Source organism: Peromyscus leucopus, chromosome 3 (genome assembly GCF_004664715.2).
Source record: "Peromyscus leucopus breed LL Stock chromosome 3, UCI_PerLeu_2.1, whole genome shotgun sequence".
Taxonomy (NCBI): Eukaryota; Metazoa; Chordata; class Mammalia; order Rodentia; family Cricetidae; genus Peromyscus; species Peromyscus leucopus.
In genome coordinates, this window is record NC_051065.1 from 136,777,067 (window position 1) to 136,802,104 (window position 25,038).

General features: G+C 46.5%; 2 protein-coding genes across 2 annotated transcripts; one reads left to right on the forward strand and one right to left on the reverse strand.

The window, feature by feature from the left end:
• Positions 1-1,720: 1,720 nt before the first annotated feature.
• Positions 1,721-2,281, reverse strand: LOC114695027 (histone H2A.J). Its single transcript, XM_028872172.2, has one exon. It carries the CDS (start codon positions 2,168-2,170, stop codon positions 1,781-1,783), a length of 390 nt encoding a protein of 129 aa, XP_028728005.1. The 5' UTR covers positions 2,171-2,281; the 3' UTR covers positions 1,721-1,780.
• Positions 2,282-5,030: 2,749 nt separating this feature from the next.
• LOC114695055 (histone H4) lies at positions 5,031-6,547 on the forward strand. Its single transcript, XM_028872250.2, has one exon. It carries the CDS (start codon positions 5,131-5,133, stop codon positions 5,440-5,442), a length of 312 nt encoding a protein of 103 aa, XP_028728083.1. The 5' UTR covers positions 5,031-5,130; the 3' UTR covers positions 5,443-6,547.
• Positions 6,548-25,038: the final 18,491 nt, after the last annotated feature.

Sequence of the window (25,038 nt, forward strand, 5' to 3'; positions counted from 1 at the left end):
ACCCACTTTGTCATTGGTGGACACAAGACCCCACCTTTCACCCCAAAATCTATGCAGTTCATGGTTGTTAGGGGAGGGGCTCCCAAGCCCCCCACCCCCTCCCCCAGGATTTACAAACAGCGGCTCTTTTCCTTCACGTTGCCTTATGCTTTTGTAAGGAGCTATACGTGGGTGGTCACATTTCTATTTCTGACCTTGGTGCTCCACCAGCTGAGTAGGTATTTGTTCACATCTTGGTTCACATAATACCTACATGTTTACCTAGAATTTAAGTCACAAACGCAAACCCTTGGTCCTTGTAGGAGATGGCATTTTTCAATGTAAGCATCTAATACTAATACATGGTACTAAAATCATCTTAGTCCTCCAAACAGGTATGAAGTTTACCTCCTGAAACTGCCCATAATGCCACTGAAGTCTGTTCTCTTCCGGTGTCAGAGGGAGCAATCTACCTCTTTATGAGGTGTGTGTGATGTGATCTTTGTACATCTTTCAAGATTACCACAGAGAGTAATTCCAATATCCACTCGACCAACTGCAGAGAACCAAATACAGACAGACACTGGTTTGTAATATATTATTTATTTGTCCTATTTCCTGTCTTCAGGAACCATGAAAAAAAAAATGTGGTTTCAGGACAGTGGCAACCTAGCTGGCCTCCTTCGCCGCTGTACTCCCGCACTGGGGATGAGGGGAAATGGGCCAGCCACTACAAATGAAGGGAAGACGGCAACGATTCCCAGGAAAAAATGAACCCAGAGTGAAACCTACCCTGGGGTGGTTTTTGTGGACCCTGTGGGCAGAGTGACAGTTACTGAGAATGAAATGGAATGGCCAAGAAGGGAAGAAGAGCGTTTCCAGGGACCTACGTGTTTCTCCTTGCTCTTACCTCACATGACCTTTCCTTTCCTTACCCGGGCATTACACAACTCTACAGCTAATGGGAAAAACGGGACTCCTGGGGAGTTATTAAGAGTTATCCCTAAAGTAGGCTTTAATTCTAAATAAAATCAAGCCAATTTCGAAAGGCAATGCTGTTATGAAGCTAAAGCTTGAGGGGGAAATGTGTGTATGTATTTTGAGACATATTCCTAACGTAGCTCAGGAATGGCCTCCGAACTCACCAGCCACGAACGACGTTTTACTTCCCGTGGCAAGCGTGCGCCACCATGAGCAGAAAGAGACAATTTTAAAAGCTGCTAAACACACGCTAGAGGCTGAGGCCCCGCCGTTATGCAACACCGCCCAGGGAGCAAGCTTCATGACTCACTTCCGTATTGCACAAGTTACTTCATTTTAAAGAAACGTGAACAAAAGGGTGTGAGGTGAAGGTGGCTGGTACTCAGATCATGGATACGTAGTATCTATTAGCTTAAAAGACTATCGATCCTAACTAAATTCCTAGCACCCATCAAGGTCCCTAAGTTGTCTTTCCCAAGTAGCTCAACCTTGCTAAGTATGGCCAGCGAGGCAACTTCTTGCCCATAGCTGGAAACACCTCTCCTGCGAAGGCCTGGGCAGTTAGGCAAAGTTAATTCCAGAATACCCTCCCCGTCTGTCCTGCCTACTGTGGTGCGAGGGGTAGGGGGAGGCTCCCAACCCACCCCCTGGGTCCCCTCTGGCTCCCACATGGCCTCAGGGGTGGCCCGCGTCCCGCTCAAGCTCGGGACGCGTCCCCACCCAGCACCCCGTCGGTCCCGCGACTACACAGCTCTCCGGATTACTCGCTTTTGACCGACTTTATTGGCTGCGGACTGCGGCGGGCTCGGCACCCGTCGGTTCACTTGCTCTTCACCTTCTGGCTCTCGGTCTTCTTGGGCAGCAGCACGGCCTGGATGTTGGGCAGGACGCCGCCCTGCGCGATGGTCACGCGGCCCAGCAGCTTGTTGAGCTCCTCGTCGTTGCGGATGGCCAGCTGCAGGTGGCGCGGGATGATGCGCGTCTTCTTGTTGTCGCGCGCCGCGTTGCCCGCCAGCTCCAGGATCTCGGCCGTCAGGTACTCCAGCACCGCCGCCAGGTAGACCGGCGCGCCCGCGCCCACGCGCTCCGCGTAGTTGCCCTTGCGCAGCAGCCGGTGCACGCGGCCCACGGGGAACTGCAGGCCCGCGCGCGACGAGCGCGACTTGGCCTTGGCTCGCACCTTGCCGCCCTGCTTGCCTCGCCCCGACATGCTCGACCCGGCGCCGACAGCTCCAACACCAGCTCGCTCAGTTCCGGGATGCCGTGCGCCACTCCGGAACTACCTCGCCAAACTCTGCAGCCGCGGCCGCCTGTGACAGGCAGGCGCCGCTCCCAATCAGCTCGCCCGAGCAGAGGGCCCGCCTTCCAAGATTTGTCCCAATCAAAACCGCAAATTCCTAGTCCTAATTTACATAGTTCGCAGGTTTTCTTGGTCTTGTTGGAACTGGCAGGTGTCTGTAATCCCGGCACTAGGGTAACCCAGGCCGGAGGATTGCCAAAATCTTGAGGTCAGACTTATCTATTTTGAGATTGAGACCAGCCTGATAGGAAGGAAGGAAGAGAGGGAAGGAAAAAAAGGGAATTAAGGAAAGCCATGCACATAGGTGCAAGTCTATAATCCCAGCTCTTGGAGGTGGAGTTGGAGGTTGTCGCTCAGTTCTCCAAGACTTTAGAATACTCTAAACTAGACCGAGACACTGGAGCAAGAATGCTTCGACTTGTTCTTATATATTCAAATTATAGGCCCGTGGCATTTGAAATAAAATAAGGGTTTTTTTTTTATTTAACGATTACTTTGCAGTGATTCACTGAGATACTTCAGTTTACCACATTTTCTGAATGTTATACAACCAATGTAATGTCAAACGTTGGTTTAAAATGCCATGTAGATTATTTAGTATCCATTTAATTAAAAGATCACAAATTTAACCTCTCCCTATTCTAACTACGATTTGATTTCATTGAATAAAGTTCCGAGAGCGAAGTGTGGTGGGGCCTGCCTGTGATCTTATTATTAAGGTGTATAAAGGAGGGTCCGTTCAAGGTCATCATTAGCCACAGGGTTCCCACCCAGCCTGAACTGCGTAGGATCCTGTTCCAAACACAGAATAAACACATAAACACACACACGTACACGCACACACGCGCGCGTGCGACAGAACCCGTTTACATGTATGTCTTTATTGTCCAGCACAATGATGAATATACAGTAGCTAGGGTCTCAAATACACCTCTTTGGATCTTTGGATCGGAACAATATATTGCCACCATAAAGGTGATCAGTCATTTTGGAGCCCGACAACTTCCTCAAAATCCTGGCTTTACCACCTAACACCTGACCTTAATACATTATTTAATGTCTGGAGGCATTCAACAGGTTCTATTACATACTGAGTCAATGCCTCTGGGAGCCTCTGGTGCAGTTTCAACAAGAAAATACTAGAATGACTTCTGTAAACCAGCTTAAATTTGTGCTTAGATCATAGAAAAGTCCTTTTCTTTACTTTCCTTTTTCTTTTTTTTTTTTTTGATACAGGCTTTTACAGACTTTGAAAAAGTATTCTAGAGGCAGCTTTGCCTTATTTTTGTAAGAATTCTAGAAAGCCAAGGATTTAAAATCATGAGATAAGATTTAATGACTCACTGGGTGGTGGTGGCACAAGCCTTTAATCACAGCACTTGGGAGGCACAGGCAGGCAGATCTCTATGAGTTCAAGGCCAGCCTGGTCTACACTGTGAATTCCAGGACAGCTGGGGCCACACAGAGAAACCTCATTTCTAAAAACAAAAACAAAAAAAGATTTAATGACTCAGGCTTTTTTCCCTCCAAATATCCTAGGACTCAGTTAATCTTTAACATACTGTTTGAGTTATGGGGATTGAAGATTGAAAAGTACTGTAGATTAAAAGCATTTAGAAATATAAAAATTTAGGAAACCATTTTCCTGCCAGGAAGCTTATCTTTAAAACTGCAGACCAACAACAATTTACTAAAATGCTCAGTCCTCAAAAAGCTCATTAAGCACCTGGTTAAGAGTTGTGAACTCTCCTTTAAATCCGGCTGTCTTCTAAATGCAGTAAATTTCAGGGTAGTCTTCTCTTTAAAAAAAAAAAAAAAAAAAACACCACCTCTGGGCATGGTGGCACATGCCTTTAATCCCAGCACTCAAGAGGCAGAGACAGGTGTATCTCTGACTCTGAGTTCCAGGCCAGCCTGGTCTACAAACTGAGTTCCAGGACCATTAGGGCTGTTACCCAAAGAAACCCTGTTTAAAAAGGAACAAAACACCAAAAGAGTCCTTTTCTGGCTTAGGAATTTCCAGTAAAAATCTATTCAAAGTCATGCTTCCGACAAACGTAACTTTACAAGACCTTTGAATGGGGAGGGGATGAAATGTTGAATCTGTCTAGCCCAGGCTGGCCTTCAGCTCGTGGCAATCTTCCTGCCTCAACCTCCAGAGAGCTGTGATTACAGGTGTGAGTCACTACACCTGGCTGGAACTTTTAAGTTTTAAATGCAAGCTCTGAGATGCAAGCTTATCTAAGTGACACGTTACAATAGCTCAGCTAAGAAACTATAAAAGCGGACAGCTGGTTGAAAAGAAAATACTTATGTGTTCCCGGGCAGGAGAAGCAGAAACTCCACAAACTGCAGAAAAACAACTGAAAACAAACAGGAAGTAGAGAGAGGAGTAAAATAATTTTCTTAGCGTGGTCACAAGAGAAAGTGACCGTTCTCTTCTCCATCCACTCAAAAGACTCAGACGTGAAAACGTATATTGCTTTACCATAGTATCTAGTAAGCTAGACTTCTAATCATTTTCACATTATTTCGCAGTAAAGAATATAAGCGTAGATAGCGAATCAGAGCATACTGAAGATAGCATGTTGCGACCTTTTTATTTGCGCTAAGGAAGAGAAAAAGAAATTGTTAGCTTATATTGTTTAAATTTTCAAATATGCTAGGGTTTTTCAGATTTGAGGGAGGAATAAAAAGTCTTCCGGTATTGGAGCTAACGCAGACCGGAGTAAAGAACCAGGGGGTGGAGCCTATAGCTCCGCCCACTCCTTGCTGTTTTCAAACAGGTCCGCAACCAGAGAATATAAGCTCTCGCTGGCGGGCTCTGTAAGGTAATTTCCTCTTGTTTCCTTGTTCACTGGGTAGAGAAGATGTCTGGACGTGGTAAAGGCGGCAAAGGGCTCGGGAAAGGCGGCGCTAAGCGACACCGCAAGGTCCTGCGAGACAATATCCAGGGCATCACCAAGCCCGCCATCCGGCGCTTGGCTCGGCGCGGCGGCGTCAAGCGCATTTCGGGGCTCATCTACGAGGAGACTCGCGGTGTTCTCAAAGTGTTTCTGGAGAATGTGATCCGCGACGCCGTCACCTACACCGAGCACGCCAAGCGCAAGACGGTCACGGCCATGGACGTGGTCTACGCGCTCAAGCGCCAGGGCCGCACTCTTTATGGCTTCGGCGGCTGAGCGCGTCCACCGGCTCTAGGCCCTCCTTGGTCGCTTGCATCACCACCCCTAACCCAAAGGCCCTTTTCAGGGCCCCCAAAGCATCAGAAAGGAGCTGGGGAGACTTGATCGGGATGGGAGGAAGATTACCTTAAAGAGGCTGGGTCGCTTAGGCATTACCGATGCGGCTTGCATTGTTGTACATGCAAATCAAGCTGCGTGGGAGCACGTTCTCATTGGACCGGTGGGCCTCGTGGCTCCGCCCCCCGGCTGGGGAACGTGATCAGTAAGCTTGCTGAGTGCTGTTGGTCTGCGTGAATGATTTTTCTTTGCTTGTTTCTGGGTGCCAGGCCGAAAGCTGGCTTGGTGGCAGCTTCCCGCTCTGCGACTCTAGACCTGGGAAGTGGTGGTCGCTCACCAGAGGGAAAAGTCTGAAGATCCACCTTCCGTAAGGGCAGCGGGAATGAGGACTGGGGCGGAAGCTTGGGACCCCAAATTCAAGTGACCCTGCAGCTTAAACTCGGCTTTGTCAGCTGTAGCCATTTCCCTGCCTTAACGATGTGCCTTTGACAAGGGAGGGCTCGGGGTCGTACTTTAGGTCAGGCTGGTCAGCTTCCCGAGTTCGGATTCCACGGACCTGGCTCTAAGTCTCATTTTAAGAATGTCCTTAAGTCTCCAGAGAGGAGGGATTAAAGAACCCCTGCTACTCTTAACAGAAGTCCTGGGTTGATTTCTCAGCACCCAAGTGGGTTAGCTCAGTCACCTGTAGCTGCCTGCAGCTTCAGAGCATCAAGATGCCTTTGGCTTCCTTGGGCACCTGGACTCAGGTCTGCATACCCACTCTCTCCATACCCATAACTGAAAAACTAACTTTTTTTAAGTGCCCTAGTTTTTTGACATTTGAAGTTCACCAGTCTTCTCTCTGGCTGAGGAATAGGAGACATTCTTGGGCTTCCCTCAACAGGAACCTGGCATTTCGTTCGGAATGATTATCTCCTATGAAAAGCTGTCTGGGGCGGGCACTTTGTGCCATCTTTCAGCAGATTTAAGTATTGTTAAACAAAAGACTACTTTTTAGCTGTGGACGGGACAACGAAGAATTAAAAACTTGGAACTTGGATTTGAACTCGGCTATGTGCGACTTTCCACAGCTTCATTTTATGTGCCCCTGGTTTTACCGGTCAGGCTCCCCTGCCTGTCTCTGTCGCTGACTTTTCACTTCCAGCCTTCTGAGCATATAACGGTGGTGTTAATTTCAGAGGACGTTAGTCTAACGAACTCATTTCCTGTAAGAAACTGAAAAACTGAGTTACTTATTTTTGTCTTTAGAAATATTTTCAGTTACAGCTATTTGGTTTTATATTTTTAAAATCTCTCATTTTTCTTTTTGTCCAGTGCGGTATTTTTCATGTTTATCACCCCCATTTTAACAAGTATATTTTGATTGAGAAAATGTATCAAATATCTAAATCTATTACGAGCAAAGAAAATGAAATTTAAGCGCCATTTAATGTTACACAAATAACAAAAAAATCATATTGATGCAATCACTGTGGAAATCAGGATGGAAGTTTCTCAAAAAGCTTAAACTAGCCGGGCGGTGGTGGCGCATGCCTTTAATCCCAGCACTCGGGAGGCAGAGTCAGGCAGATCTCTGTGAGTTCAAGGCCAGCCTGGGCTACCAAGTGAGTCCCAGGAAAGGCGCAAAGCTACACAGAGAAACCCTGTCTTGAAAAACCAAAAAAAAAAAAGCTTAAACTAGAACTGCCATATAATCCTTCTGTCCCATTCGTGTTTGTACATAAAAAATTCTTAGTCACCATACCCATCATACATGGATACATGGGTATCCATATTCATTGCTGCTTTAGTCCCAATAGCCAGGAAATGGAACCAACCAGTGTGTCCATCCCCAGATGAATGGATGAAGAAATTATGGTACGCACATCCAATGAGTTTTGCTTAGTGGTAAAGAAAAATGAAATCTTGATGTTACAGGAAGATGAGTAAACAAGAAATCAGTCTGTTAAGAAAAATCAGACTGAAAGAAAAACTCGTTTTCTTCAATGTGGAGTTGACGTGTGTGTGTGTGTGTGTGTGTGTGTGTGTGTGTGTGTGTGTGTGTGTGAATTGTGTGTGTGTGTAGGTCATAAAGCTAGAAAGATGATGTGTGTGTGTGTGTGGGGGGGGTATGAAGTACACATGACCTGAAAGCAAAAGCCAGTTGACTAAGTGTGGGAAAGAAGAAAATGAGCCAGGCGCAAGGCAGGGAGAGACGGAGGTCAATTCTACTGCAGAACAAAGTATAGTGACTTGTGTGAAAACACTGTAATGAGGTGCATTATTAACACTTATTACATCTCACCTTTCATTCATGATAGTAGTCTTTTCTGTGCTTGGTCAAAAACCATAGCCATGTAATGCTCGGTATTAAAAAATAGCCAGCACTCACTCTGGAGGCACAGGCAGGTGGATCTCTGTGAGTTTGAGGCCAGCTTGGTCTGTAGAGTGAGTCCCAGGACAGCCAAGGTTACACAGAGAATCCCTGTCTCAAAAAACCATTAAAAAAAAAGGGGGGGGGGAGAAAGAAGTTGAATATTAATTAAAGAGCCTGCATATTCATGAGGCACTCTATCTCAGAAGCAGTCAACCTTCAGACACACTTCATGTGAGGGAAAAGGTGGTAATGTGCTGTGGTAGTGTGGAGATTTGGTGGCAGTCTCTGATTTTACTATATCTGGTCATTTTAAGAATGAGTCATGAGCTCAAGAGATGGCGCAGTGGTTAGGAACACTGGCTGCTCTTCTGAAGGCCAGAGTTTGGTTCTCATCTCCCACATCAGACTCCTTACAGCTGCCTGTGACTCCAACTCCAGGGGATCTGACGCCTCTCATCTCCAAGAGCACCTGTATGCACATTCTCACACACACACACACACACACACACACAGAATGAATCCACATGACAGACTGTGGGCATTTCAGTTCAGTACCAGGCCTTAAAGTGATGCTTTCATGTAATAAGACTTAGGAGTGTCCTACACCTGCAGCTGTGATAATACCCTGACCACAAAGCAACTTAGGGGAGAAAGGGTTTATTGGGCTGACAATCCCAGGGTACAGTCCGTTATTGCAGGGAAAAATTAAGACAAGAGTGTCAAGCACTAGTATTCAGCCAGCTTTTTGTACTCCGGCCTATGAAATGGTGTCACCCACACTCACCCGCCTCAGTTAACAACCAAGACAATATCTTCCACAGATGTACAGTCAACCTGATGTAGACAATGTCTCAGTTGAAACCCTCTTTCCTGGCTATTTGAGGTTGTGTAAGTACTAATCGGCCTGCTCATCTGGCAGCAATCAGCATGGTCCTGGGCCTGGTGAGAAGCTAACTCCTTCCATTATGAGCTCAACTCCAACTACATTGCCCGGTGGAGACATGGATTTGTATGAAAGTACCCCTTCAGAGATGGAAGGGGAGCCCATCTAAGCCTCCCACTTCCAATTTCGAACTTCCTGCTGGATGAGCGCCAATGGGTAGATAGGCAACCCTCCCACTCACCCACCCGACTTCAGAGTCAGTTTCAGAATCTGCAGTCTTGTCTTACAGAAATAAGTACAGGACTTGTTCTCGTTCATTAGCCTGAGTTCAGGGCTGGTGGTGTAGCTCAGTGGTGAAACACTTGCCCAGTATGTGTGAAGTCCTAGATTCAATTCCCAGCACAAACCAAAAATAAAATAATGTCCATTCAGTTTAGTGGATTAATTTATCACCAATTCAAAGATGGCTTGTAGTTTATGTCTCCCACCTAAACCTCTTTGGTAACCCATATATTCAGTTAACAAATTAAAGACAAAGTATCCGTGTTTTCCGTGTTGATGACCAGGACCCCCATACTCACTGGGAGCATTCTGCCACCACCACCACCACCACCACCACCACCACCACCACCCGCCGTCCGCAGTCTTCAGGTTTCTGTTCACTTTTCGATTATTTCTCCTGAGACAATCTAGCTGCAGCCCAAGCTGGCCTCATCCTCATGATCCTCCTGCCTCCAAGAGCTGGGGTTATAAGCCGCCGCTACCACATCCATGTTTTTATTTATGTTAGCTGTTTGAGTTGACATTCATTTTTTACTTTATTGTTTATTCTTATTTGAAGCTTTGGAGGTCGTGAGTACTATATGAATTCATAAACACCCTTTTACCAGGAACTCTCTTGTTACAAATCTAGTGGATTTTTGTACTTGAATCTTAACTGCTTTTAACAAAACGTTTAATTTAGAACAAGTAGCCTGGTGGTGGTGGTGGCGCACTCAGGAGGCAGGGGCAGGTGGAGCTCTGTGAGTCCAAGGCCAGCCTGGGCTACAGAGTGTATTCCAGGACAGCCAGAGCTATGTAGAGACCCTGCCTCAAAACAACAAAACCCATACACAAGATGAATGTTGACTATTCACACAACCTGAGCAGCAGGGACAGCCTTACAGCTAGGCCCTGCCCCTGAGCGGCACCCACTGCCAGGTGCTCCCCCCCCCGCCCCCCCCCACTTCTCCAGTTGTCATAAAAGCCATTTCCAGCCCTCCCTCCGAGGTGAGAGAGTGGCCAGGCCCCGCCCTACAGAAAAAAATCCCACCAATCCCTGAGCTTGCCCCAAGATCAACCCACATAATCCCTCCAATTCTAGACCAGCCTGGAAAGCTCCACCCCTCCCCAAGAAAGGCTTCCTCTCAGTTCTCTGCTGCTTCTCACCTGAGGAGAGGCAGCCACTCTCCTGGGTTTTTCCCTCCCAATAAATTTCTTGTGTGAGGTTGGTTTGTCTATTCCCTGGCTCCCAGCTGCCAGGATACCTTTCCCCTCGGAGCTGTAACATTCATAATGACTCAGCAGGTAAAGGTACCTGCTGCTGAGCCTGAAGACCTGAGTTCAATTCCAGAGACCCACATATTGGGAGAACAGAATCTGCACATTGTCCTCTGACTTCTGTACATTCACATAATGACTCCCAACAAACAAACAAACAAATAAATGAAATAAGACATCTTTTAAAATAACATATTTAATGCTGGGGGTGTGGTTTGTGTGCGTGAGGGGGCTCAGTAGAGACACTGCCAGAATGGCCACTCCGTTATCAGTTGGAAGGTTTTACTGTGAATGAGGGAGGGAGACTATCCAGAGGAAGAGTCCAGAGCAGAGAGAAAAAGAAGTGGATTGGACAGGGCAGGGCTAAGGAAGCAGAGTGCCGGGAACAGTGAAGATAGCAAGAGATAATGCTTATAGGTGTGTGTGTGTATGTGTGAGTGTGTGTATGTGTGAGTGTGTGTGTGTGTGTGTGTGTGTGTGTGTGTGTACCCTGTGCATGCCGAGAACAGTGAAGATAGCAAGAGATAATGCTTATAGGTGTGTGTGTGTGAGAGAGAGAGAGTATGTGTGAGTGTGAGTGTGTGTGAGAGTGTGTGAGTGTGTGTGTGTGAGTGTATGTGTGTGAGTGTGTGTGTGTGTGTGTGTGTGTGTGTGTGTGTGTGTCCTGGAGGGTAGAGACGGGACACTGAGGGGATCCGGAGGCCGACATGGACTCTGATATGCAACCATATGAAGATCCATGTGCCCCTTCTTCCAGAGGCAAGGGAAATGACTCCTTTTGGGGGTGGAAAACCCATTTCACAAGGTCCTAAGGAATGCTGGCTTTTATCTAAGTGCCGTAAGTCCTTCTGTAGTCTAGCTTGAGTTCATTTCTCGACATATGGACTTCCTGATCTGTTTGGTAAGGCACCTGTTTCGCACGCATGAGGCACAGGACAGCAAAGCACTCCAGGTGTAGTCTTAGGAATCCAGTTACTTTACAAAGTACATAATGAGAATGAGCAGACCCCTGCTGTACCTCTCCCTGCCCCCAAACGTCTGCTTTGTAGAAATCATGAGCAACTGAGTCGCACAATGTGCCTCATGTATTTAAAGGGAATTCATTATTTTCCCCACAGATTTCATTTTTTTTCTTTGCTCCCCAAAATGTAGGTACTGGGGGTTCTTGCATCTTCAGTCCTCCTGCTGCTGTCAGGTTTGAACTGACTTTCACGGAATGCAATGCCCCTAGAATTTAGTGTTCATAAAACTGATATCCCATCTGTTCTGAGCGAGTGACAAGCCATCCACCTCTGTTCACTTGGTCACTTTCTAATCCGATTTCTCCCACGACTTGTAGCCACCACTTCAGAGACAGCCAAGGACCCAGCGTTGAGCTGAGAACATTGTCTGCTTACTGTGATCCTCACAACAGCTTCCCCCAAATAACCTTGTTCACCCCGTATAGACTGAAGGTGTTAATAAGATCGACACAGGAGCCGAGTGGCGATGGCGTAGAGCCAGGTGAATCTCTGTGAGTTCGAGGCCAGCCTGGTCTACAAAGCAAGTTCCAGGAAAGGCGCAAAGCTACACAGAGAAACCCCACCTCGAAAAAACAAAACAAAAAGATCAACACAGGACATAAAGCTAGCAGAGAAGCCTTGATTTAAACTCAAATCAGCTTTAATTCTCAATTCAATTAGCTTCTATTGTCCCAGAAGAACATGTGTTTTCAAAGTAAATGATTATTAAGTTAAATTAACTAATTAGTTTTAGAATAGTTAAAAGTTTGTGTGAACACAGGCCTAAATTAACCCAGAACAATGCTACTTGGCAAAAATAAAACATCATGATGTGAGCAACATGCAAAATTTCAAATTTTTAGTACTATGTTGAAAAAGTAAAAAAAAAAAAAAAAAAAAAAAAAAAAAGAATTTAAAAACAAAAAGGTGTAGTCAATGTTAATGAAATATTTTATGGGACCACTATGTATGTCAAAAATATTAGTATAACCAACTAATTATTGTATAATCAACAAAATTATTGAGGTGTGATATTTTATGGTTTTTGGACTAAGTTTTTGAAGTCTGGTGTGTATTTTATACTCACTAACAGCAATGTCCAGCAGGACACTAACTTGTTTTGCATATATATGTATTTGCGTGTGTGTGTGTGTGTGTGTGTGTGTGTGTGTGTGTGTGTGTGTGTACCCTGTGCATGCAGTGTCCATGGAAGCTAGAAGAGAACATCTGATCCTCTGGAGCTGGCTGGAGTTATAGACTGTTGTGAGGTGCCATGTGGGTTTGGATTCTTGAACATAGAGTTCAGGAACCATGAGGTTCAAGATGTAAATTTAAGATCAGCATATAAAGAGGGAATGTACCAAGGAAGACGTGGAAATGGCTACTGGTGCAAACCTATAGCTCTTATTTTTGATTTCTAAAATTGTTTTTATTATTTTTATATAAGCTAAAGACACCAGTACAAAGTACATAATCACGTCTTTGCTTAGCACACATTACACCGTTTTCACTGCCCTGTCTTGGTGTCGTATGTTCCTGTTAGCCTTTATATTTAATGTGTCAGGTTTTCTTCATTTCCTCCTATATATTCTTTGTTATTTAACTGAGTTAACGTCATGTCTTCCTAGCCAATCCCAGACCTGCAGTCTCAGGAGGCTCTCAGTAGAAAGATCCAAGGAAAAGACCCTGAAACTTGCCAGCACTAATCAAAACATTGGCTCCATCACCTTTCCTGCCTCCATAAAACACAGAGCGGATAATAAAGCCTCTGAAATGCGGCTGGGAAAATCAGGCAAATGGTATGTGGAGAAGCATGGTGTGAGAAGTAAGTTCTCAGTAAACACCGAGGTTGATCCTATGACACAGCAACATGCTTCTCCAACGCTCGAGTTGGAGGCACTTTGGGGCCTTTCCAGCCTCTTAGTTCAGCCGATACTCAGTGAATGAAAGCCGTTCCTTTTTACACTCTGGAACTCTCACACTCACTTCCACCTCGACAGCCCTCTAGCCATGGCCAAGCTCTTATCTTTAAAGCTAGCACTTTCTGTTTTCAGTACCGACTCCTTGTTTGCCTCAAAGATAGACGTGTAGTAAGCATATGCTAAGCCAAGACCAGGTCCGAGAAGTCAAACCCTGTCCTCGATCAGGCCTTATTAGTTTCATGATTTTCCTCCATCAAATGCTCCTGAGCTTCCACGTGTGCTCACAGATGGTATACCCCGACCCCTACCTCACCCGCACACCCCATCCCCTCAGCGTTATCTTCACCTGGCTCTTCCACCTCCTGACACACACTTCCCACCCTGGTACCAAGGATTAAACCTCTGGCCATCACACGAGGTAGGCGGTGCTCTGCCACGGAGCTGGTCCCCACCTTCTCTTTGTATGTTCTGACTGGAATTGTTTTTTTCTCTTGGTGAGGACACACCATCCCCAGGAACTGTGCTTCTGGGACAAGGGGCACTTAAAACTCACTACAGTTGCTTCCTCCTTTTAAAAGTCAAATTCATTGAGGTGCAAAGTGATTTGGTGTTCCTTAACATCCCTTTCTCCAGAGCACATACAGACTTTAAAAAAATAAATAAATAAAACACAAGGAAACCATGATTTTTCTGTGGAGTGGCAGGTGCACAGCAGGAACCCAAGAGAACACTGACAGCAAACACCTGCTTGATGGGTACGGACCCTGTGGGCTCGTGTGCTATTGGGAGAATAAGACAGGGCGCAAGTCACAGAAAAAAAAAAAAAAAGGCTTATTCTTACACAAGCACAGAGGAGCCAACGTGAGAAAAGACGGAAGCATACTCCATGCGTGAGAGGAGGGGCCTGCCGATCTATCTGCCTGAGGTTGACAGGTACTCAGTCTCAGCATCTTCGCCAGCCCAGCCTGTACCAGTGCCCTGCTTGTCCTGACTCCCTGTGAGGTTAAGTCTACACCTGGGGCTGTGAGTTTTACAATGTTAATGAGATAAATGTGCCTTAGTGATTTTTTTAGGGTTCCACTATTGTCTTAAACCAGCTGCCAGCTAAATATCTTAAAATATTAAAATCTGTTTAAATCTATTGCTTATGACGGCTTTTCTCACTTCCCTTCACCTCCCACGCTCCCCTATTTCCTGCAAGCTTGTTGACCATGTGGTGTTTGAAGATGGATTTGAACTCATTTATGTTCTCTTTGCCTTTCATAACTTGCTGTTTCCCTCGGTTTAGAAGCTGCGTTGTCTCATTATGACCCATGTTCCTTCATTTTCTCAGAGTGAAAACCAGACTCTGCTTCCTGCCGCCGCCCATCCACCTCCTTGCCACTCTGGGGAAACATCCTTGTTTCTGGGGAAACATCCCCAGTTTCCCCAGACTCAGATGGACCCCAGCTGTTCTCAGGCCCCGGGCAACCCCTGCACCTGATTTGGGGACATCAGTGCTGCTGTGTGTAGAGAGAGCAAAGTGTACCAACCCGGGTTTGTTTCTCATGAGGCGCTGACCTGTTTATTACATCCTGTTTCCTATAAAATACAAGAATGGTGATAAAATCCAACAACTTGGAAAAACAATCAAACCAACATTATGGCCACCATACCTACCATTTTTTAAAAGATTTATTTATTCATGTGCTTTATATATCTGAGTGCTCTGTCTTCATGCACACCAGAAGAAGGAATCTGATCCCATTATCGATGGTTGTGAGCCATCATATGGTTACTGGGAATTAAACTCAGGACCTCTGGAAGATTAGTCAAGTGCTCTTAACTGCTGAGCCATCTCTCTACCCCCCCCCCCACACACACCTACCTTTTTTATACCAATGTTTCAATCTGCCTCTGCAGCTTTCTTGATGACTAAAATTAAAATTTTTCAGTTACATTTTATTTTCTCAGAGAGAGAAAGAGAACATGAATATGCAAAATCACAGTGTGTGTGTGTGTGTGTGTGTGTGTGTGTGTCTCAGAGGACAGCTTAAGAGAGCTCGTTTTCTCCTTCTACCATGCTGGTCTTAGTGTTAAGTACCTTTACGGACTGAGCTCTCTTGCTAGCTCTGGGATAGTCTTTTAACTCACATCTTGCCCTATCCTTGTTTCTTCTTCTTTTAAAGATATATTTAATTTTTAAATCTATATGGTACATGCCCAAGTATGCAGGTAGCTGTGGAGGCCAGAGATGTCAAATCCCCGTGGAGCTGGATGTATAGGCGGCTGTGAGCTGCTTGACATGGGTGCTGAGAACCAAACACAGACCCTTGGCGAGAGCCGCACGTGCTCCCGGCCACGGAGCCCTCTCTCTCCGACCCCCACCATCTCTTCTTGAAGAAGACCGACATGCCTTCCCACTCCCACTCTGTTACGCTGGAGCTGGCGTTTTCTCGTCACTCAGTTAAATTGGTTTCAGCTGAACACACTTTAAATCAACTACAGAAGATACAGCTATTGTGCGCACAGGAAGGGGAAATCACTTCTGCAGTTTAAAGGGGGCTTAAAGAATACCAACAACAGTGGAGCTGGCGGTGAAGTTCAATGCGTAGCCTGCTTCCTCGCCATGCATTGAGCGCTGGGTTCCATCCCCAGCACCACACCAGCCAGACGTGGTGTGAGTGACAAGCCTATAATCCCAGCAGTCTGCGATGGAAGCTCCAGGAACAGAAGTTCAAGGTCATCCTTGTTCCAGGTCACCCTTGTTCCAGGTCACCCTTGGCCAGCCTGGCACACATGGGACCCTGTCTCCAAGGAGGAGGGGATGATTGGTTGAACACCTGCTGGGCACCCAGCACTTCATAATACTGTGTTTTACCTGAATGAACACACTTCCTCGCCTGAGCTCTGTTCTTGGCTGCGTTATTAGTAGCTCACCTCCACCGGCAGCTCTGGGGTTGCTAGAAGCTACTAGGCATGTCTTGAAGCTTCTCCAGGAAGCCTGCTTACGCTGTGTTCTGCTGTGGCTTGCTGAGCAACAGGCTCTCTCCAGAGGAGGCCTCTGCCCCAAGCAGAGGCCAGTTGGTGCCATACTGTAATGTCCCGTGTGCTGCCACAGCTTTTCCAGTTCCTGACACTGTGGACCCGCAAAGTGACGAAGCAGGCAGGGTAGGCATCTTTGAGCAAGCAGGGATCATCACGTTCTGAGTGTGATGGAGCCTGTTAGATGCAAAGATAACTAGATTTAGTATCCACCAAGTACTCTGTCAGGTCATCCCTTGAGGTTTTCATTTTGTTGTTGTTTAATTCCAGGCTCTGTCCGGAATCCCCCTGGACTGTGGTATTCATCTACAGAGCTGGACTAGAGACACATTTGCATAATTTGGCAAATGAGTGCTATAGTTCAGTGTTTGGCTGTTTCCCTGGGAAACAGTGAATTGCCTCTCAGGCGGCACCTCAGCCTCACGTAAGTGGCTTCTCTGTGGGTAAATTCCATTAACCACTTGGCTCACCTGCCCATGTCCAAACCCCAGCACCAGTTGTGGCTTAGTATTAAACTGTCGAATGTGCTAGAATAGACATTAGTTTCATTAGATTCACTTTGGAAAGCAGAGAGTGAGCACTGGCAAGTTTAGGCAACCTGCCGCCATTCATATGTATGTTTAGCAAACAGCCAAATAAGGTTCAAGTCTGACCCCTCACATTGCATTTATTAAGAATGTCAAGCTGCATTCTGGAACTTCAAAAAGCTCTTCATTGTCTCAAGCAAGACACACCCCACCATTCTGATGCTTTTCCTGCCTTTGCAGACACCTTCTAAGAATGCATCACTGGCCGAGCAGTAGTGGCGCATGCCTTTAATCCCAGCACTCAAGAGGCAGAGCCAGGTGGATCTCTGTGAGTTCGAGGCCAGCCTGGGCTACAGAGTGAGTTCCAGGAAAGGCACAAAGCTACACTGAGAAACCCTGTCTCGAAAAACAAAACAAAACAAAAAAAAGAATGCATCACCGAACCAAGCTGACAGTGCCTCTGTCTGTACTTCAGAGAACGTACCATGCTTCTTTACTGCTCTTCCAAGCTGTCGCTTCAGTCACTGAGAACATAATCCCTCAGGCACTCCAAGGGACAAGAACTAAAGGAAAACCTGCTTTTCCACCAGAAGGCAGAGACCCTTCATCAGGATCAAAGAATCACCCCACCCCTCACCCCCCTACTCCCACCCCCCAGCTAACTACATCAATGAAGTCCACATCCCTGTTTCCTTCCATTGTGTTTGAGGTGAGACAAGAGAGCTATTTGCAAGACCCAGGGATCTTTATTACAGCTAAATGACCATCTCCAACTTATATTTGCGATAGTATATAAACACAGCCAGCTGAGTGGAGAGCAGGCAGGAGGAGGGAGTACCAGCAGGAAGAGGAAGGAGGGAGCTTCACAGTGACCCGTGGCAGGTGCAGCAGTCCTCGGCTCCAGCTCCGCCATGGCGCACAGATGCTGTACAGGATGGAACCGTGAGGTTGAGGCAGACATTGCTCACAGGATACACAGAGGATTTTCCTAGAATAAAGGAGAGGAAGAATCCAGGAAACATGGCCACCAAGGGAAAGAGACAAGCCTTTCGTCTTGAAGTATCACAGGCGCAGATGTACAATGCTAATCAATAAGAATGTTCGGTTGTTTATCCCTTGCTGTTGATTGAGACAAGACTCCTCTATGGCATTCCAAACTCATCAGAATTCTACCAGTCATCTTCAATATTTTTTATTAAATCACTGGTCTTTGTTAAAAATACATTTTTTAAATTTTTTGTTATTTATTAATATTTTAGCATACAAAATAATGGGTTCATTATGATAGTTGGTTTATTATCTATCATCTGTGTATGTATCTACACATCATTCTACCTTAATCATGTTAACCCCCACATTTCCCTCCCCTAGCCCTTCTCCCTATTCTCACTGGTTCAAATCCTTAAATGCTTTGCTATTGTTGTTGTATAGTTTTTGTTTTTTGTTTTAAGACATGGTATCACATTTTAACCCAGTCTGGCCTAGAACTCACTCTAGCCCAGGCGGGTGTTGATCTTGTGCCTCAGCCGCCCGAGTGCTAGGATTAAGCCATCACATCAGACTTCAAACTCCGAAGTCGTGGGTCACCCTGACTGCTCTGACTTTCAGCAGCTGCCTCTGCAGATCTCCGGGGATCCTGTTGCTGTTTGTAGTCCACCAACCAGGCACAGATCTGGACATCTCCTCATATTCCCACAAGTTGGGCACAAGAGACAAGACACAGATTTGAAGGATTCGGGGGTGTTTTAAGTTACTACGTGGCTGGCTAAAACACAATCACCACAACTGGAGATTTGTTCATTCACACTCTGCACCAACACAGACCAACTGCAGGGCCCTCAATACCTACATCTGTTCACAGAAATAAAACATACTTCCTTAGGGGAATACACACAAGTTCTTGTTTATTTTACACAGCTTGCTCCCTAACATCATCAGACTTCAGACCAGTGGGTCTCCCCTGACCAGTTCTGTCTGGGCAGACCCCAGCCTCGCTGCTGTGTTCCGCTCACTCTTCCTACTCTTCCCTCAGCTCCTTCTGCCTGGAGAGTCCCTGAGAATCCTTAAAGTTTCCTTTTTTGTTATGTAAAATTGATGTCTGTATAACTAATTTGGATAGTCTGCGTGCCAGCCCAGGTGCAGTGGCATGCACTTGTAATCCCAATTCTTCCCCCCCCCCTTTTTTTCCTCCTTTTTTTAAAATTAGATTTTCTATTCATTTTACATATCAACCACAGATTCCCCTGTCCTCCCTCCTCCCACCCCCCCATCCTTCCCCCCAACCCATCCCCCATTCCTACCTCCTCCAAGGCAAGGTCTCCCCTGGGGAGTCAGCAGAGCCTGGTAGATTCAGTTGAGGCAGGTCCAGGCCCCTCCTCCCTGCACCAAGGCTGTGTAAAGTGTCTCACCATAGGCCCTAGGTTCCAAAAAGCCGGCTCATGCACTAGGGACAGGTCCCAATCCCACTGCGTGGGGGCCACCTAAACAGTTCAAGCTAAACAACTGTCTCACTTATCCAGAGGGGTAATCCCAATTCTTGAGAGCAATCAGGAGGTCAAAGCCATCCTTGCTACATAGGGAGTTGAAATAAGCCTGAACTACATTAGCCCCTACTAACTACCACCAAGGAAAGAAGGAAGGATGAAAGGAAGGAAGGAAAGAAGGAAGGAAGGAAGGAAGGAAGGAAGGAAGGAAGGAAGGAAGGAAGGAAGGAAGGAAGGAAGGAAGGAAGGTTATATGTCTAAACCCAAACTGGCATTGGGCTTCCCTATGTAAATAGTACCTAAAAATAAGTATTTCTTCTACAGAAAAACATGAATTTGTTAACACAGGAATTGGACTGGGCGTCGGAGCTTATGTTTGTAATCTGAGTACTAGGGAGACGGGCAGAAGGATCTCGAATTCAATGCCTACCTGGGCTACAGAGCGAGTTCAGATCCAGTCTAAAGTTAGCAAAGACCTGTCTTAAACTTTGTTATTTAAAGTGAATAAAAGGGCTAAGAGTATAGCTCAGATGTGGTGATATTTTATTTGTGCTCTAACAAATAAGCTTGCCTGGGGATCAGAGGGAAAAGCCAGCCACTTTATTAAATATAGTGGTCAGGAAGTGGTAGCGCATGCCTTTAATCCTTGAATTCGGGAGGCAGAGAGTCATCCAGATCTCTGTGAGTTCAAGTTCACACTGGGAACAGAGCCAGGGGTGGTGCCACACATCTTTAATCCCAGCACTAGTTAACCATAGAGGTCTGGAGGTCTGGACAGACAGACAGGAAGTGATAGAGCTGGGCGGAAAGAGGAAGTAAGATGGCAGTGCACAGAAAGGTATACAGGGCCTGAGTATACAGGAAGTAGCTCTCTCTGGAGACTGAGGATTTCAGTCAGAGGATTCGTGGAGTTGGTGAGGTAATAGGTGGTGGCTGTGACTTGTTCTATCCCTCTGATCTTTCAGCGTTCACCCCAATATCTGGCTCCGAGTTATTTTTATTAATAAGACCGTTTAGTAATTCGTGTTACGCTCAGAGGTAGATCACTTGCCTAGCCTCCATGAGGCCCTATGTTCAATCTCCAGTAAATGGATGAGTGAATAAATGAATGAGAGGATGAATGGGAAAAAAGTAAAACTAGCAAATGTGAGTGCAGAGGGAGCCTTAGTAAATATACAGCGTATACGGGAGGAACAAAACTCCATGCATCCCCTGGCTATGAGCAGTGATTGCCCGTTGTGGTTGACCTATCAGGCAATCGGCTCAGGACGACTTCCCTGAAGCATTCTTCCTCTACAAATCCAGAGCAGAATCTCTTCCTCGGTGCTCACCACCAAGTCTTCAAATTTCAGTCTCATTATTCTTTGGTAAAATTTCCTTTGAAAGGTACCCATGCTGAGACGAGGAGACGAGAAGTGAGGATTCTGGACCAAGCAATTGTGTCCTTTGGGTGCAAATATGGGAGCAGCACTGTAGCAGAAGCGTGGGAGAGCCCCTCCCACGTGCTGCCCAACATAAGCAGCACCAGATGAGGTCGTTTGCTCAGCACAGCCCCGCGTGGGACCCCGGCCTTCATTCCCTCCTGTTTTTGAGGGTGGGCTGTCTGTGGAGGGCTGCTTTCTGGCCCATACACCGACGGCTGTCTTTGGTGTGTGACCTCACAGGTCTGCTCCTGAGCCTCCATCTCCATGACATAGTCACCCCCAAAGCCCCCCCCCCTCCTGACATCATCACCTGAAGCACAGGATTTGGGCACACTGATTTTAGGGGCAAACATGAAGGACACAGAACACTGCTGTCAACCACGCCAACCCACTTGCTCCACTGTTTGGTTCTGACCCTTGAGACTCTCTTAGTACAGCCTGCCTCCCTTAATTACGGCCTATGTGCTAATAGTTTTACAACATAAAGACGTACAATTCCGTCTTAAAGGATTCAGGGGAGACTGTTATCTTGGTCTCACATTTGAAATTCTTGTCCCAGTAACACAGTATCGCCAGAGGATTCCAGAACTGCCTTTGCTGGTTGTGATTCTTTAGTCCACCCCTTTGTTTCTCGTTGCTCTTTGTATTTGATTGCCTTCCTTCACACTTGTAATTTCCAGGAGAAATTTTAATAAAAACAACATAGTTTATGCCTCCTCTTCTTCTCCTGCCTCAAAAAGTGAGACGAACAATGGGTTAATAAGAACAAACCCAGTAACGGTAGAGCCACCACCCACAGCAAAGGCGCCTACATGCTTCAGATGAGTGCGTGCTTTCTACAGCCTGTGTTCGTTTTCCAGGCATCCACCAAAAGGTTCACTTTGTTGCCATGGCAATGCCTGACAGACACAACTTAGAGAAGGGACAGTGTTTGGCTTGCTGTTTGAGGGTGTAATCCATCATGTCGGGGAGAGAAGCTGTGCCACGAAGAGGAGCTCCAGGTGGGATAACGGGAGCTGGTCACATCGTGTCAGCATTCAGGAATGAGAGAGAGGGAGAGGGAGAGAGAGAGACAGAGAGAGAGATGACCCATTCTATACCTACTTTCTCATTTTTATTCCATCCGGAACCTGGGCCATGGGATGGTACCATTCACCTCGGCAAGCAGGTCTTCTCTGTTCAGTTAGTCCTCTCGGGACACACCCTTGCAGACATGTCCAGATGTTTCTAAATGTCCCATCCAGATGATTTTAAATCCCCACCAAGTTAACAATGAGGATTAAGCACCACAAATCCAGGCCTTGTCAAACTGTCACTTTTAAATCATAGTATTCCACTCTCATTCCTAAAGTCTTGTGATCTAATAATGCAAAATGAAAGAATGTATTGCTAAATGCCTTAATATTGTTCAAAAAGACCCAAAGAATCTTGTGAGACCCATGGCAACCCATGTAAAATCAAGCAATAAGCTACATGTTCCATTACATAATAAAACAAATTGAACATTCCCATTACAAAAGGAAAGAATGGGGAGCACAGCACGGAATATCACACTGAAGCATGAGAAAGCCCGACAGCACAACACCAAGTCCTACATCTCTAGGTCCATCACGAAGGGCTTGTGATGGAATCATCTGGGCTCCAAAAGCCTTGGGTAGCTACACCCCTCCAGCTCATGTGGCCTCTCCAACACTCCAGCAGCTTTCCTCGCAGATATTCCACAGTGTTGGCACCTCCAACACCCCGGGGGTCCCCACTGCAACTCAAGCCTCACCAGTTTCATGCAGTGGCCTCTAGAGCTGTATCGCTGAGAGACTCTGACTGTACCTCATATCACTTGGCCTCAGAGGTTTTCTGGGACCTTGGTGCAAGCCTCTATGTCTTCCTTAATCTCCACATGTACAAAGCCATTTTGATGTGGGGGAGGGGACCCCTCTGGTGGCAGTCTCAGTTGATGGCTCTCTCCTTTCAAACTAATTTGAATACAAGCTGGAGCCATCTGCAGGTGGGTCTTGGACTCAGGCCACCTTACTATGTCCCAGTGCAGAACAGGAGGCTCCCCTTTATTGACTCGAATCCTTTTAACAATTGCAGCTGCCTTGTTTGAACCCTTCTTGTCTGCAGTTTTAAGGCCACCCATGTTCCCTCCTTCATCAACGGTACATTTTTCAGATTGTTCTGCTCTGTCTTCTTGTAATTCTGACTAAGAGCACTAAGCAATAACCATGCCACAACCTGTTGTTATATTGTCTTGAAATCTCCTCCACCAAACAACCTGGTCCCTTGCTCTTGAATTTAGCCTTACTCAAGGTTTCCTTCAAGACACTGGCTGAATAAAGCCAGATTCTTCTCCATAATATAGCATAAACGGCCTCTAGTCTCATTCTCAATGGAGGCCTTTTTCCCTTTGAAATTTCATGAGCCGGCTGCCACTTTCTGAACTTATCTCAGCATTCTGGTCTTCTGGACTCCCACCAAAATGGTCTTTGAGTTCTACTTACAGCATCCTAGGGCTTCTTAGTCAGCGCCTGCGAACTCTCCCACCCTCCCTTCATAGATCGCCTCTGAGAGTTCAAGACCCGCCTGCTCAGGTTTACCATAGCCACGATCTCACTTCAGTACCAAGCTGCTCTATTCCTTACTGACTCGTTGCTGTGGCAACATATTGAACAAAAGCAACTTCAGGAAGGCAGGCTTTATTGGCTCGTACCTTGAGGGCACAGCCCATCAGAGTGAGACAGGCATGGTGAGGAGAACAACTTCAGCTATGGCTGAAAGGAGGAGGCCGGTTGTGGTGGTATTGTGTTCCCCAAAATATTGTGCACCCTAATAAACTTATCTGGGGTCAGAGAACAGAACAGCCACTAGATAAACATAGAGGCCAGAAAATGGTGGCACACACACCTTTAATCCTAGCATTCCAGAGGCAGAGATCCGTCTGGATCTCTATGAGTTCAAGACCACACTGGAAACAGCCAGGCACGGTGACTCACACCTTTAATCCCAGGAAGTGATGGCAGGAAGCAGAAAGGTATATAAGGCAGAGGACCAGGAACTAGAGTTTTTAAGCTTTTAGGCTTTTGAGCAGCAGTTCAGCTGAGATCCATTCAGATGAGGACTCAGAGGCTTCCAGTTTGAGGAAGCAGAATCAGCTGAGAAGTTGGTGAGGTGAGGAAGCTGTGGCTTGTTGTGTTTCTCTGATTTTTTCAGTATTCACCCCAATATCTGGCTCCCGATTTTTTTTTTATTAATAAGACCTGTTAAGATTTGTGCTACAGCAGGTCACACTGTGTCCATAGCCAGGAAGCACAGCAGAATCAGTGCTGGTACTCCACCCACTTTCTCCCTTCCATCCAGTCTGGGACCCCAGAAACCCACCTTCCTCCCTCAGCTAATCCTTTCTGGAAATGTTGTTCTAGCAGTTTGTCTCCTAGGTGAATCTAATTCCCACCAAGTTAATAATCAGGACTGACCATCACACTCTCTAAGCACCATGGCCACCATCTATCACGCAGCACAGCCCACCCTGACTTGTAAAATGACCACAGCAGCCTCCTCTTCCATAGAAACGGAGCCTGGTGAAGGCTGAGTGCCCACATGCTTTCTCTGGGAGACTTGGGATTGAACTCATCATGCTCCACATCAGCCGTGCCCAGAGCTCCAGCCCTCAGTATTGCCCCTCCACCAGCGTTCTTTCCTCACCATGCTGCTCTTTCTCCCTGATCTCCGGTGCCTCCCGTCCTTTATCCAGCCCCCTGTGTCCTCAGGATTACCTGTGCCACAAGCAACAAATGCCTTGTTATGCTTTATTTCTTCATAGACTATTTCCTACAGCCTTTGGCTATCCCGGCAGGAAAGAGAGATTAAAGTCTTAGGGATATGGTGCAAAGGTCATAGAAGTATCTTAGGTATTGGAAATGTGAGTCTTCATCTTACCTTTTTTCGGGGGGGGGGGGCCGTGAGACAGGGTTTCTTCATGTAGTTTTGGTGGCTGTCCTGGATCTCACTCTGTAGACCAGGCTGGCCTCGAACTCACAGAGATCCGCCTGCCTCTGCCTCCGAGTGCTGGGATTAAAGGCGTGCATCACCGCTGCCCGGCCCTCATCTTACTCTCTTAATCTGCCCGTGTTCACCGCCATTCTCCAGTCTGCATATTTATCCTTTGTATACTGATGTGCTTTGTCATCTGAAAAGAGTTGTTTAAGACACAGCCTCTGGTCTTTGATTTTTAGACGATGTAGCACCACTCTCTGGCCCTTGCTGTGAACTGCTGCTGCGGTGGTTTCTGTAGTTTACTCTCCCCAGGCGGCTATTGCCTGGAGTGGTCTTCTGCTCTAGCAAGGCCTGCTGTGTACCTCACCGATGCTCTTGCCAAGT

Bases quoted from the DNA above. Each gene is read 5' to 3' on its own strand.
- LOC114695027 (XM_028872172.2), bottom strand. From the start codon at position 2,170: ATGTCGGGGCGAGGCAAGCAGGGCGGCAAGGTGCGAGCCAAGGCCAAG.
- LOC114695055 (XM_028872250.2), top strand. From the start codon at position 5,131: ATGTCTGGACGTGGTAAAGGCGGCAAAGGGCTCGGGAAAGGCGGCGCT.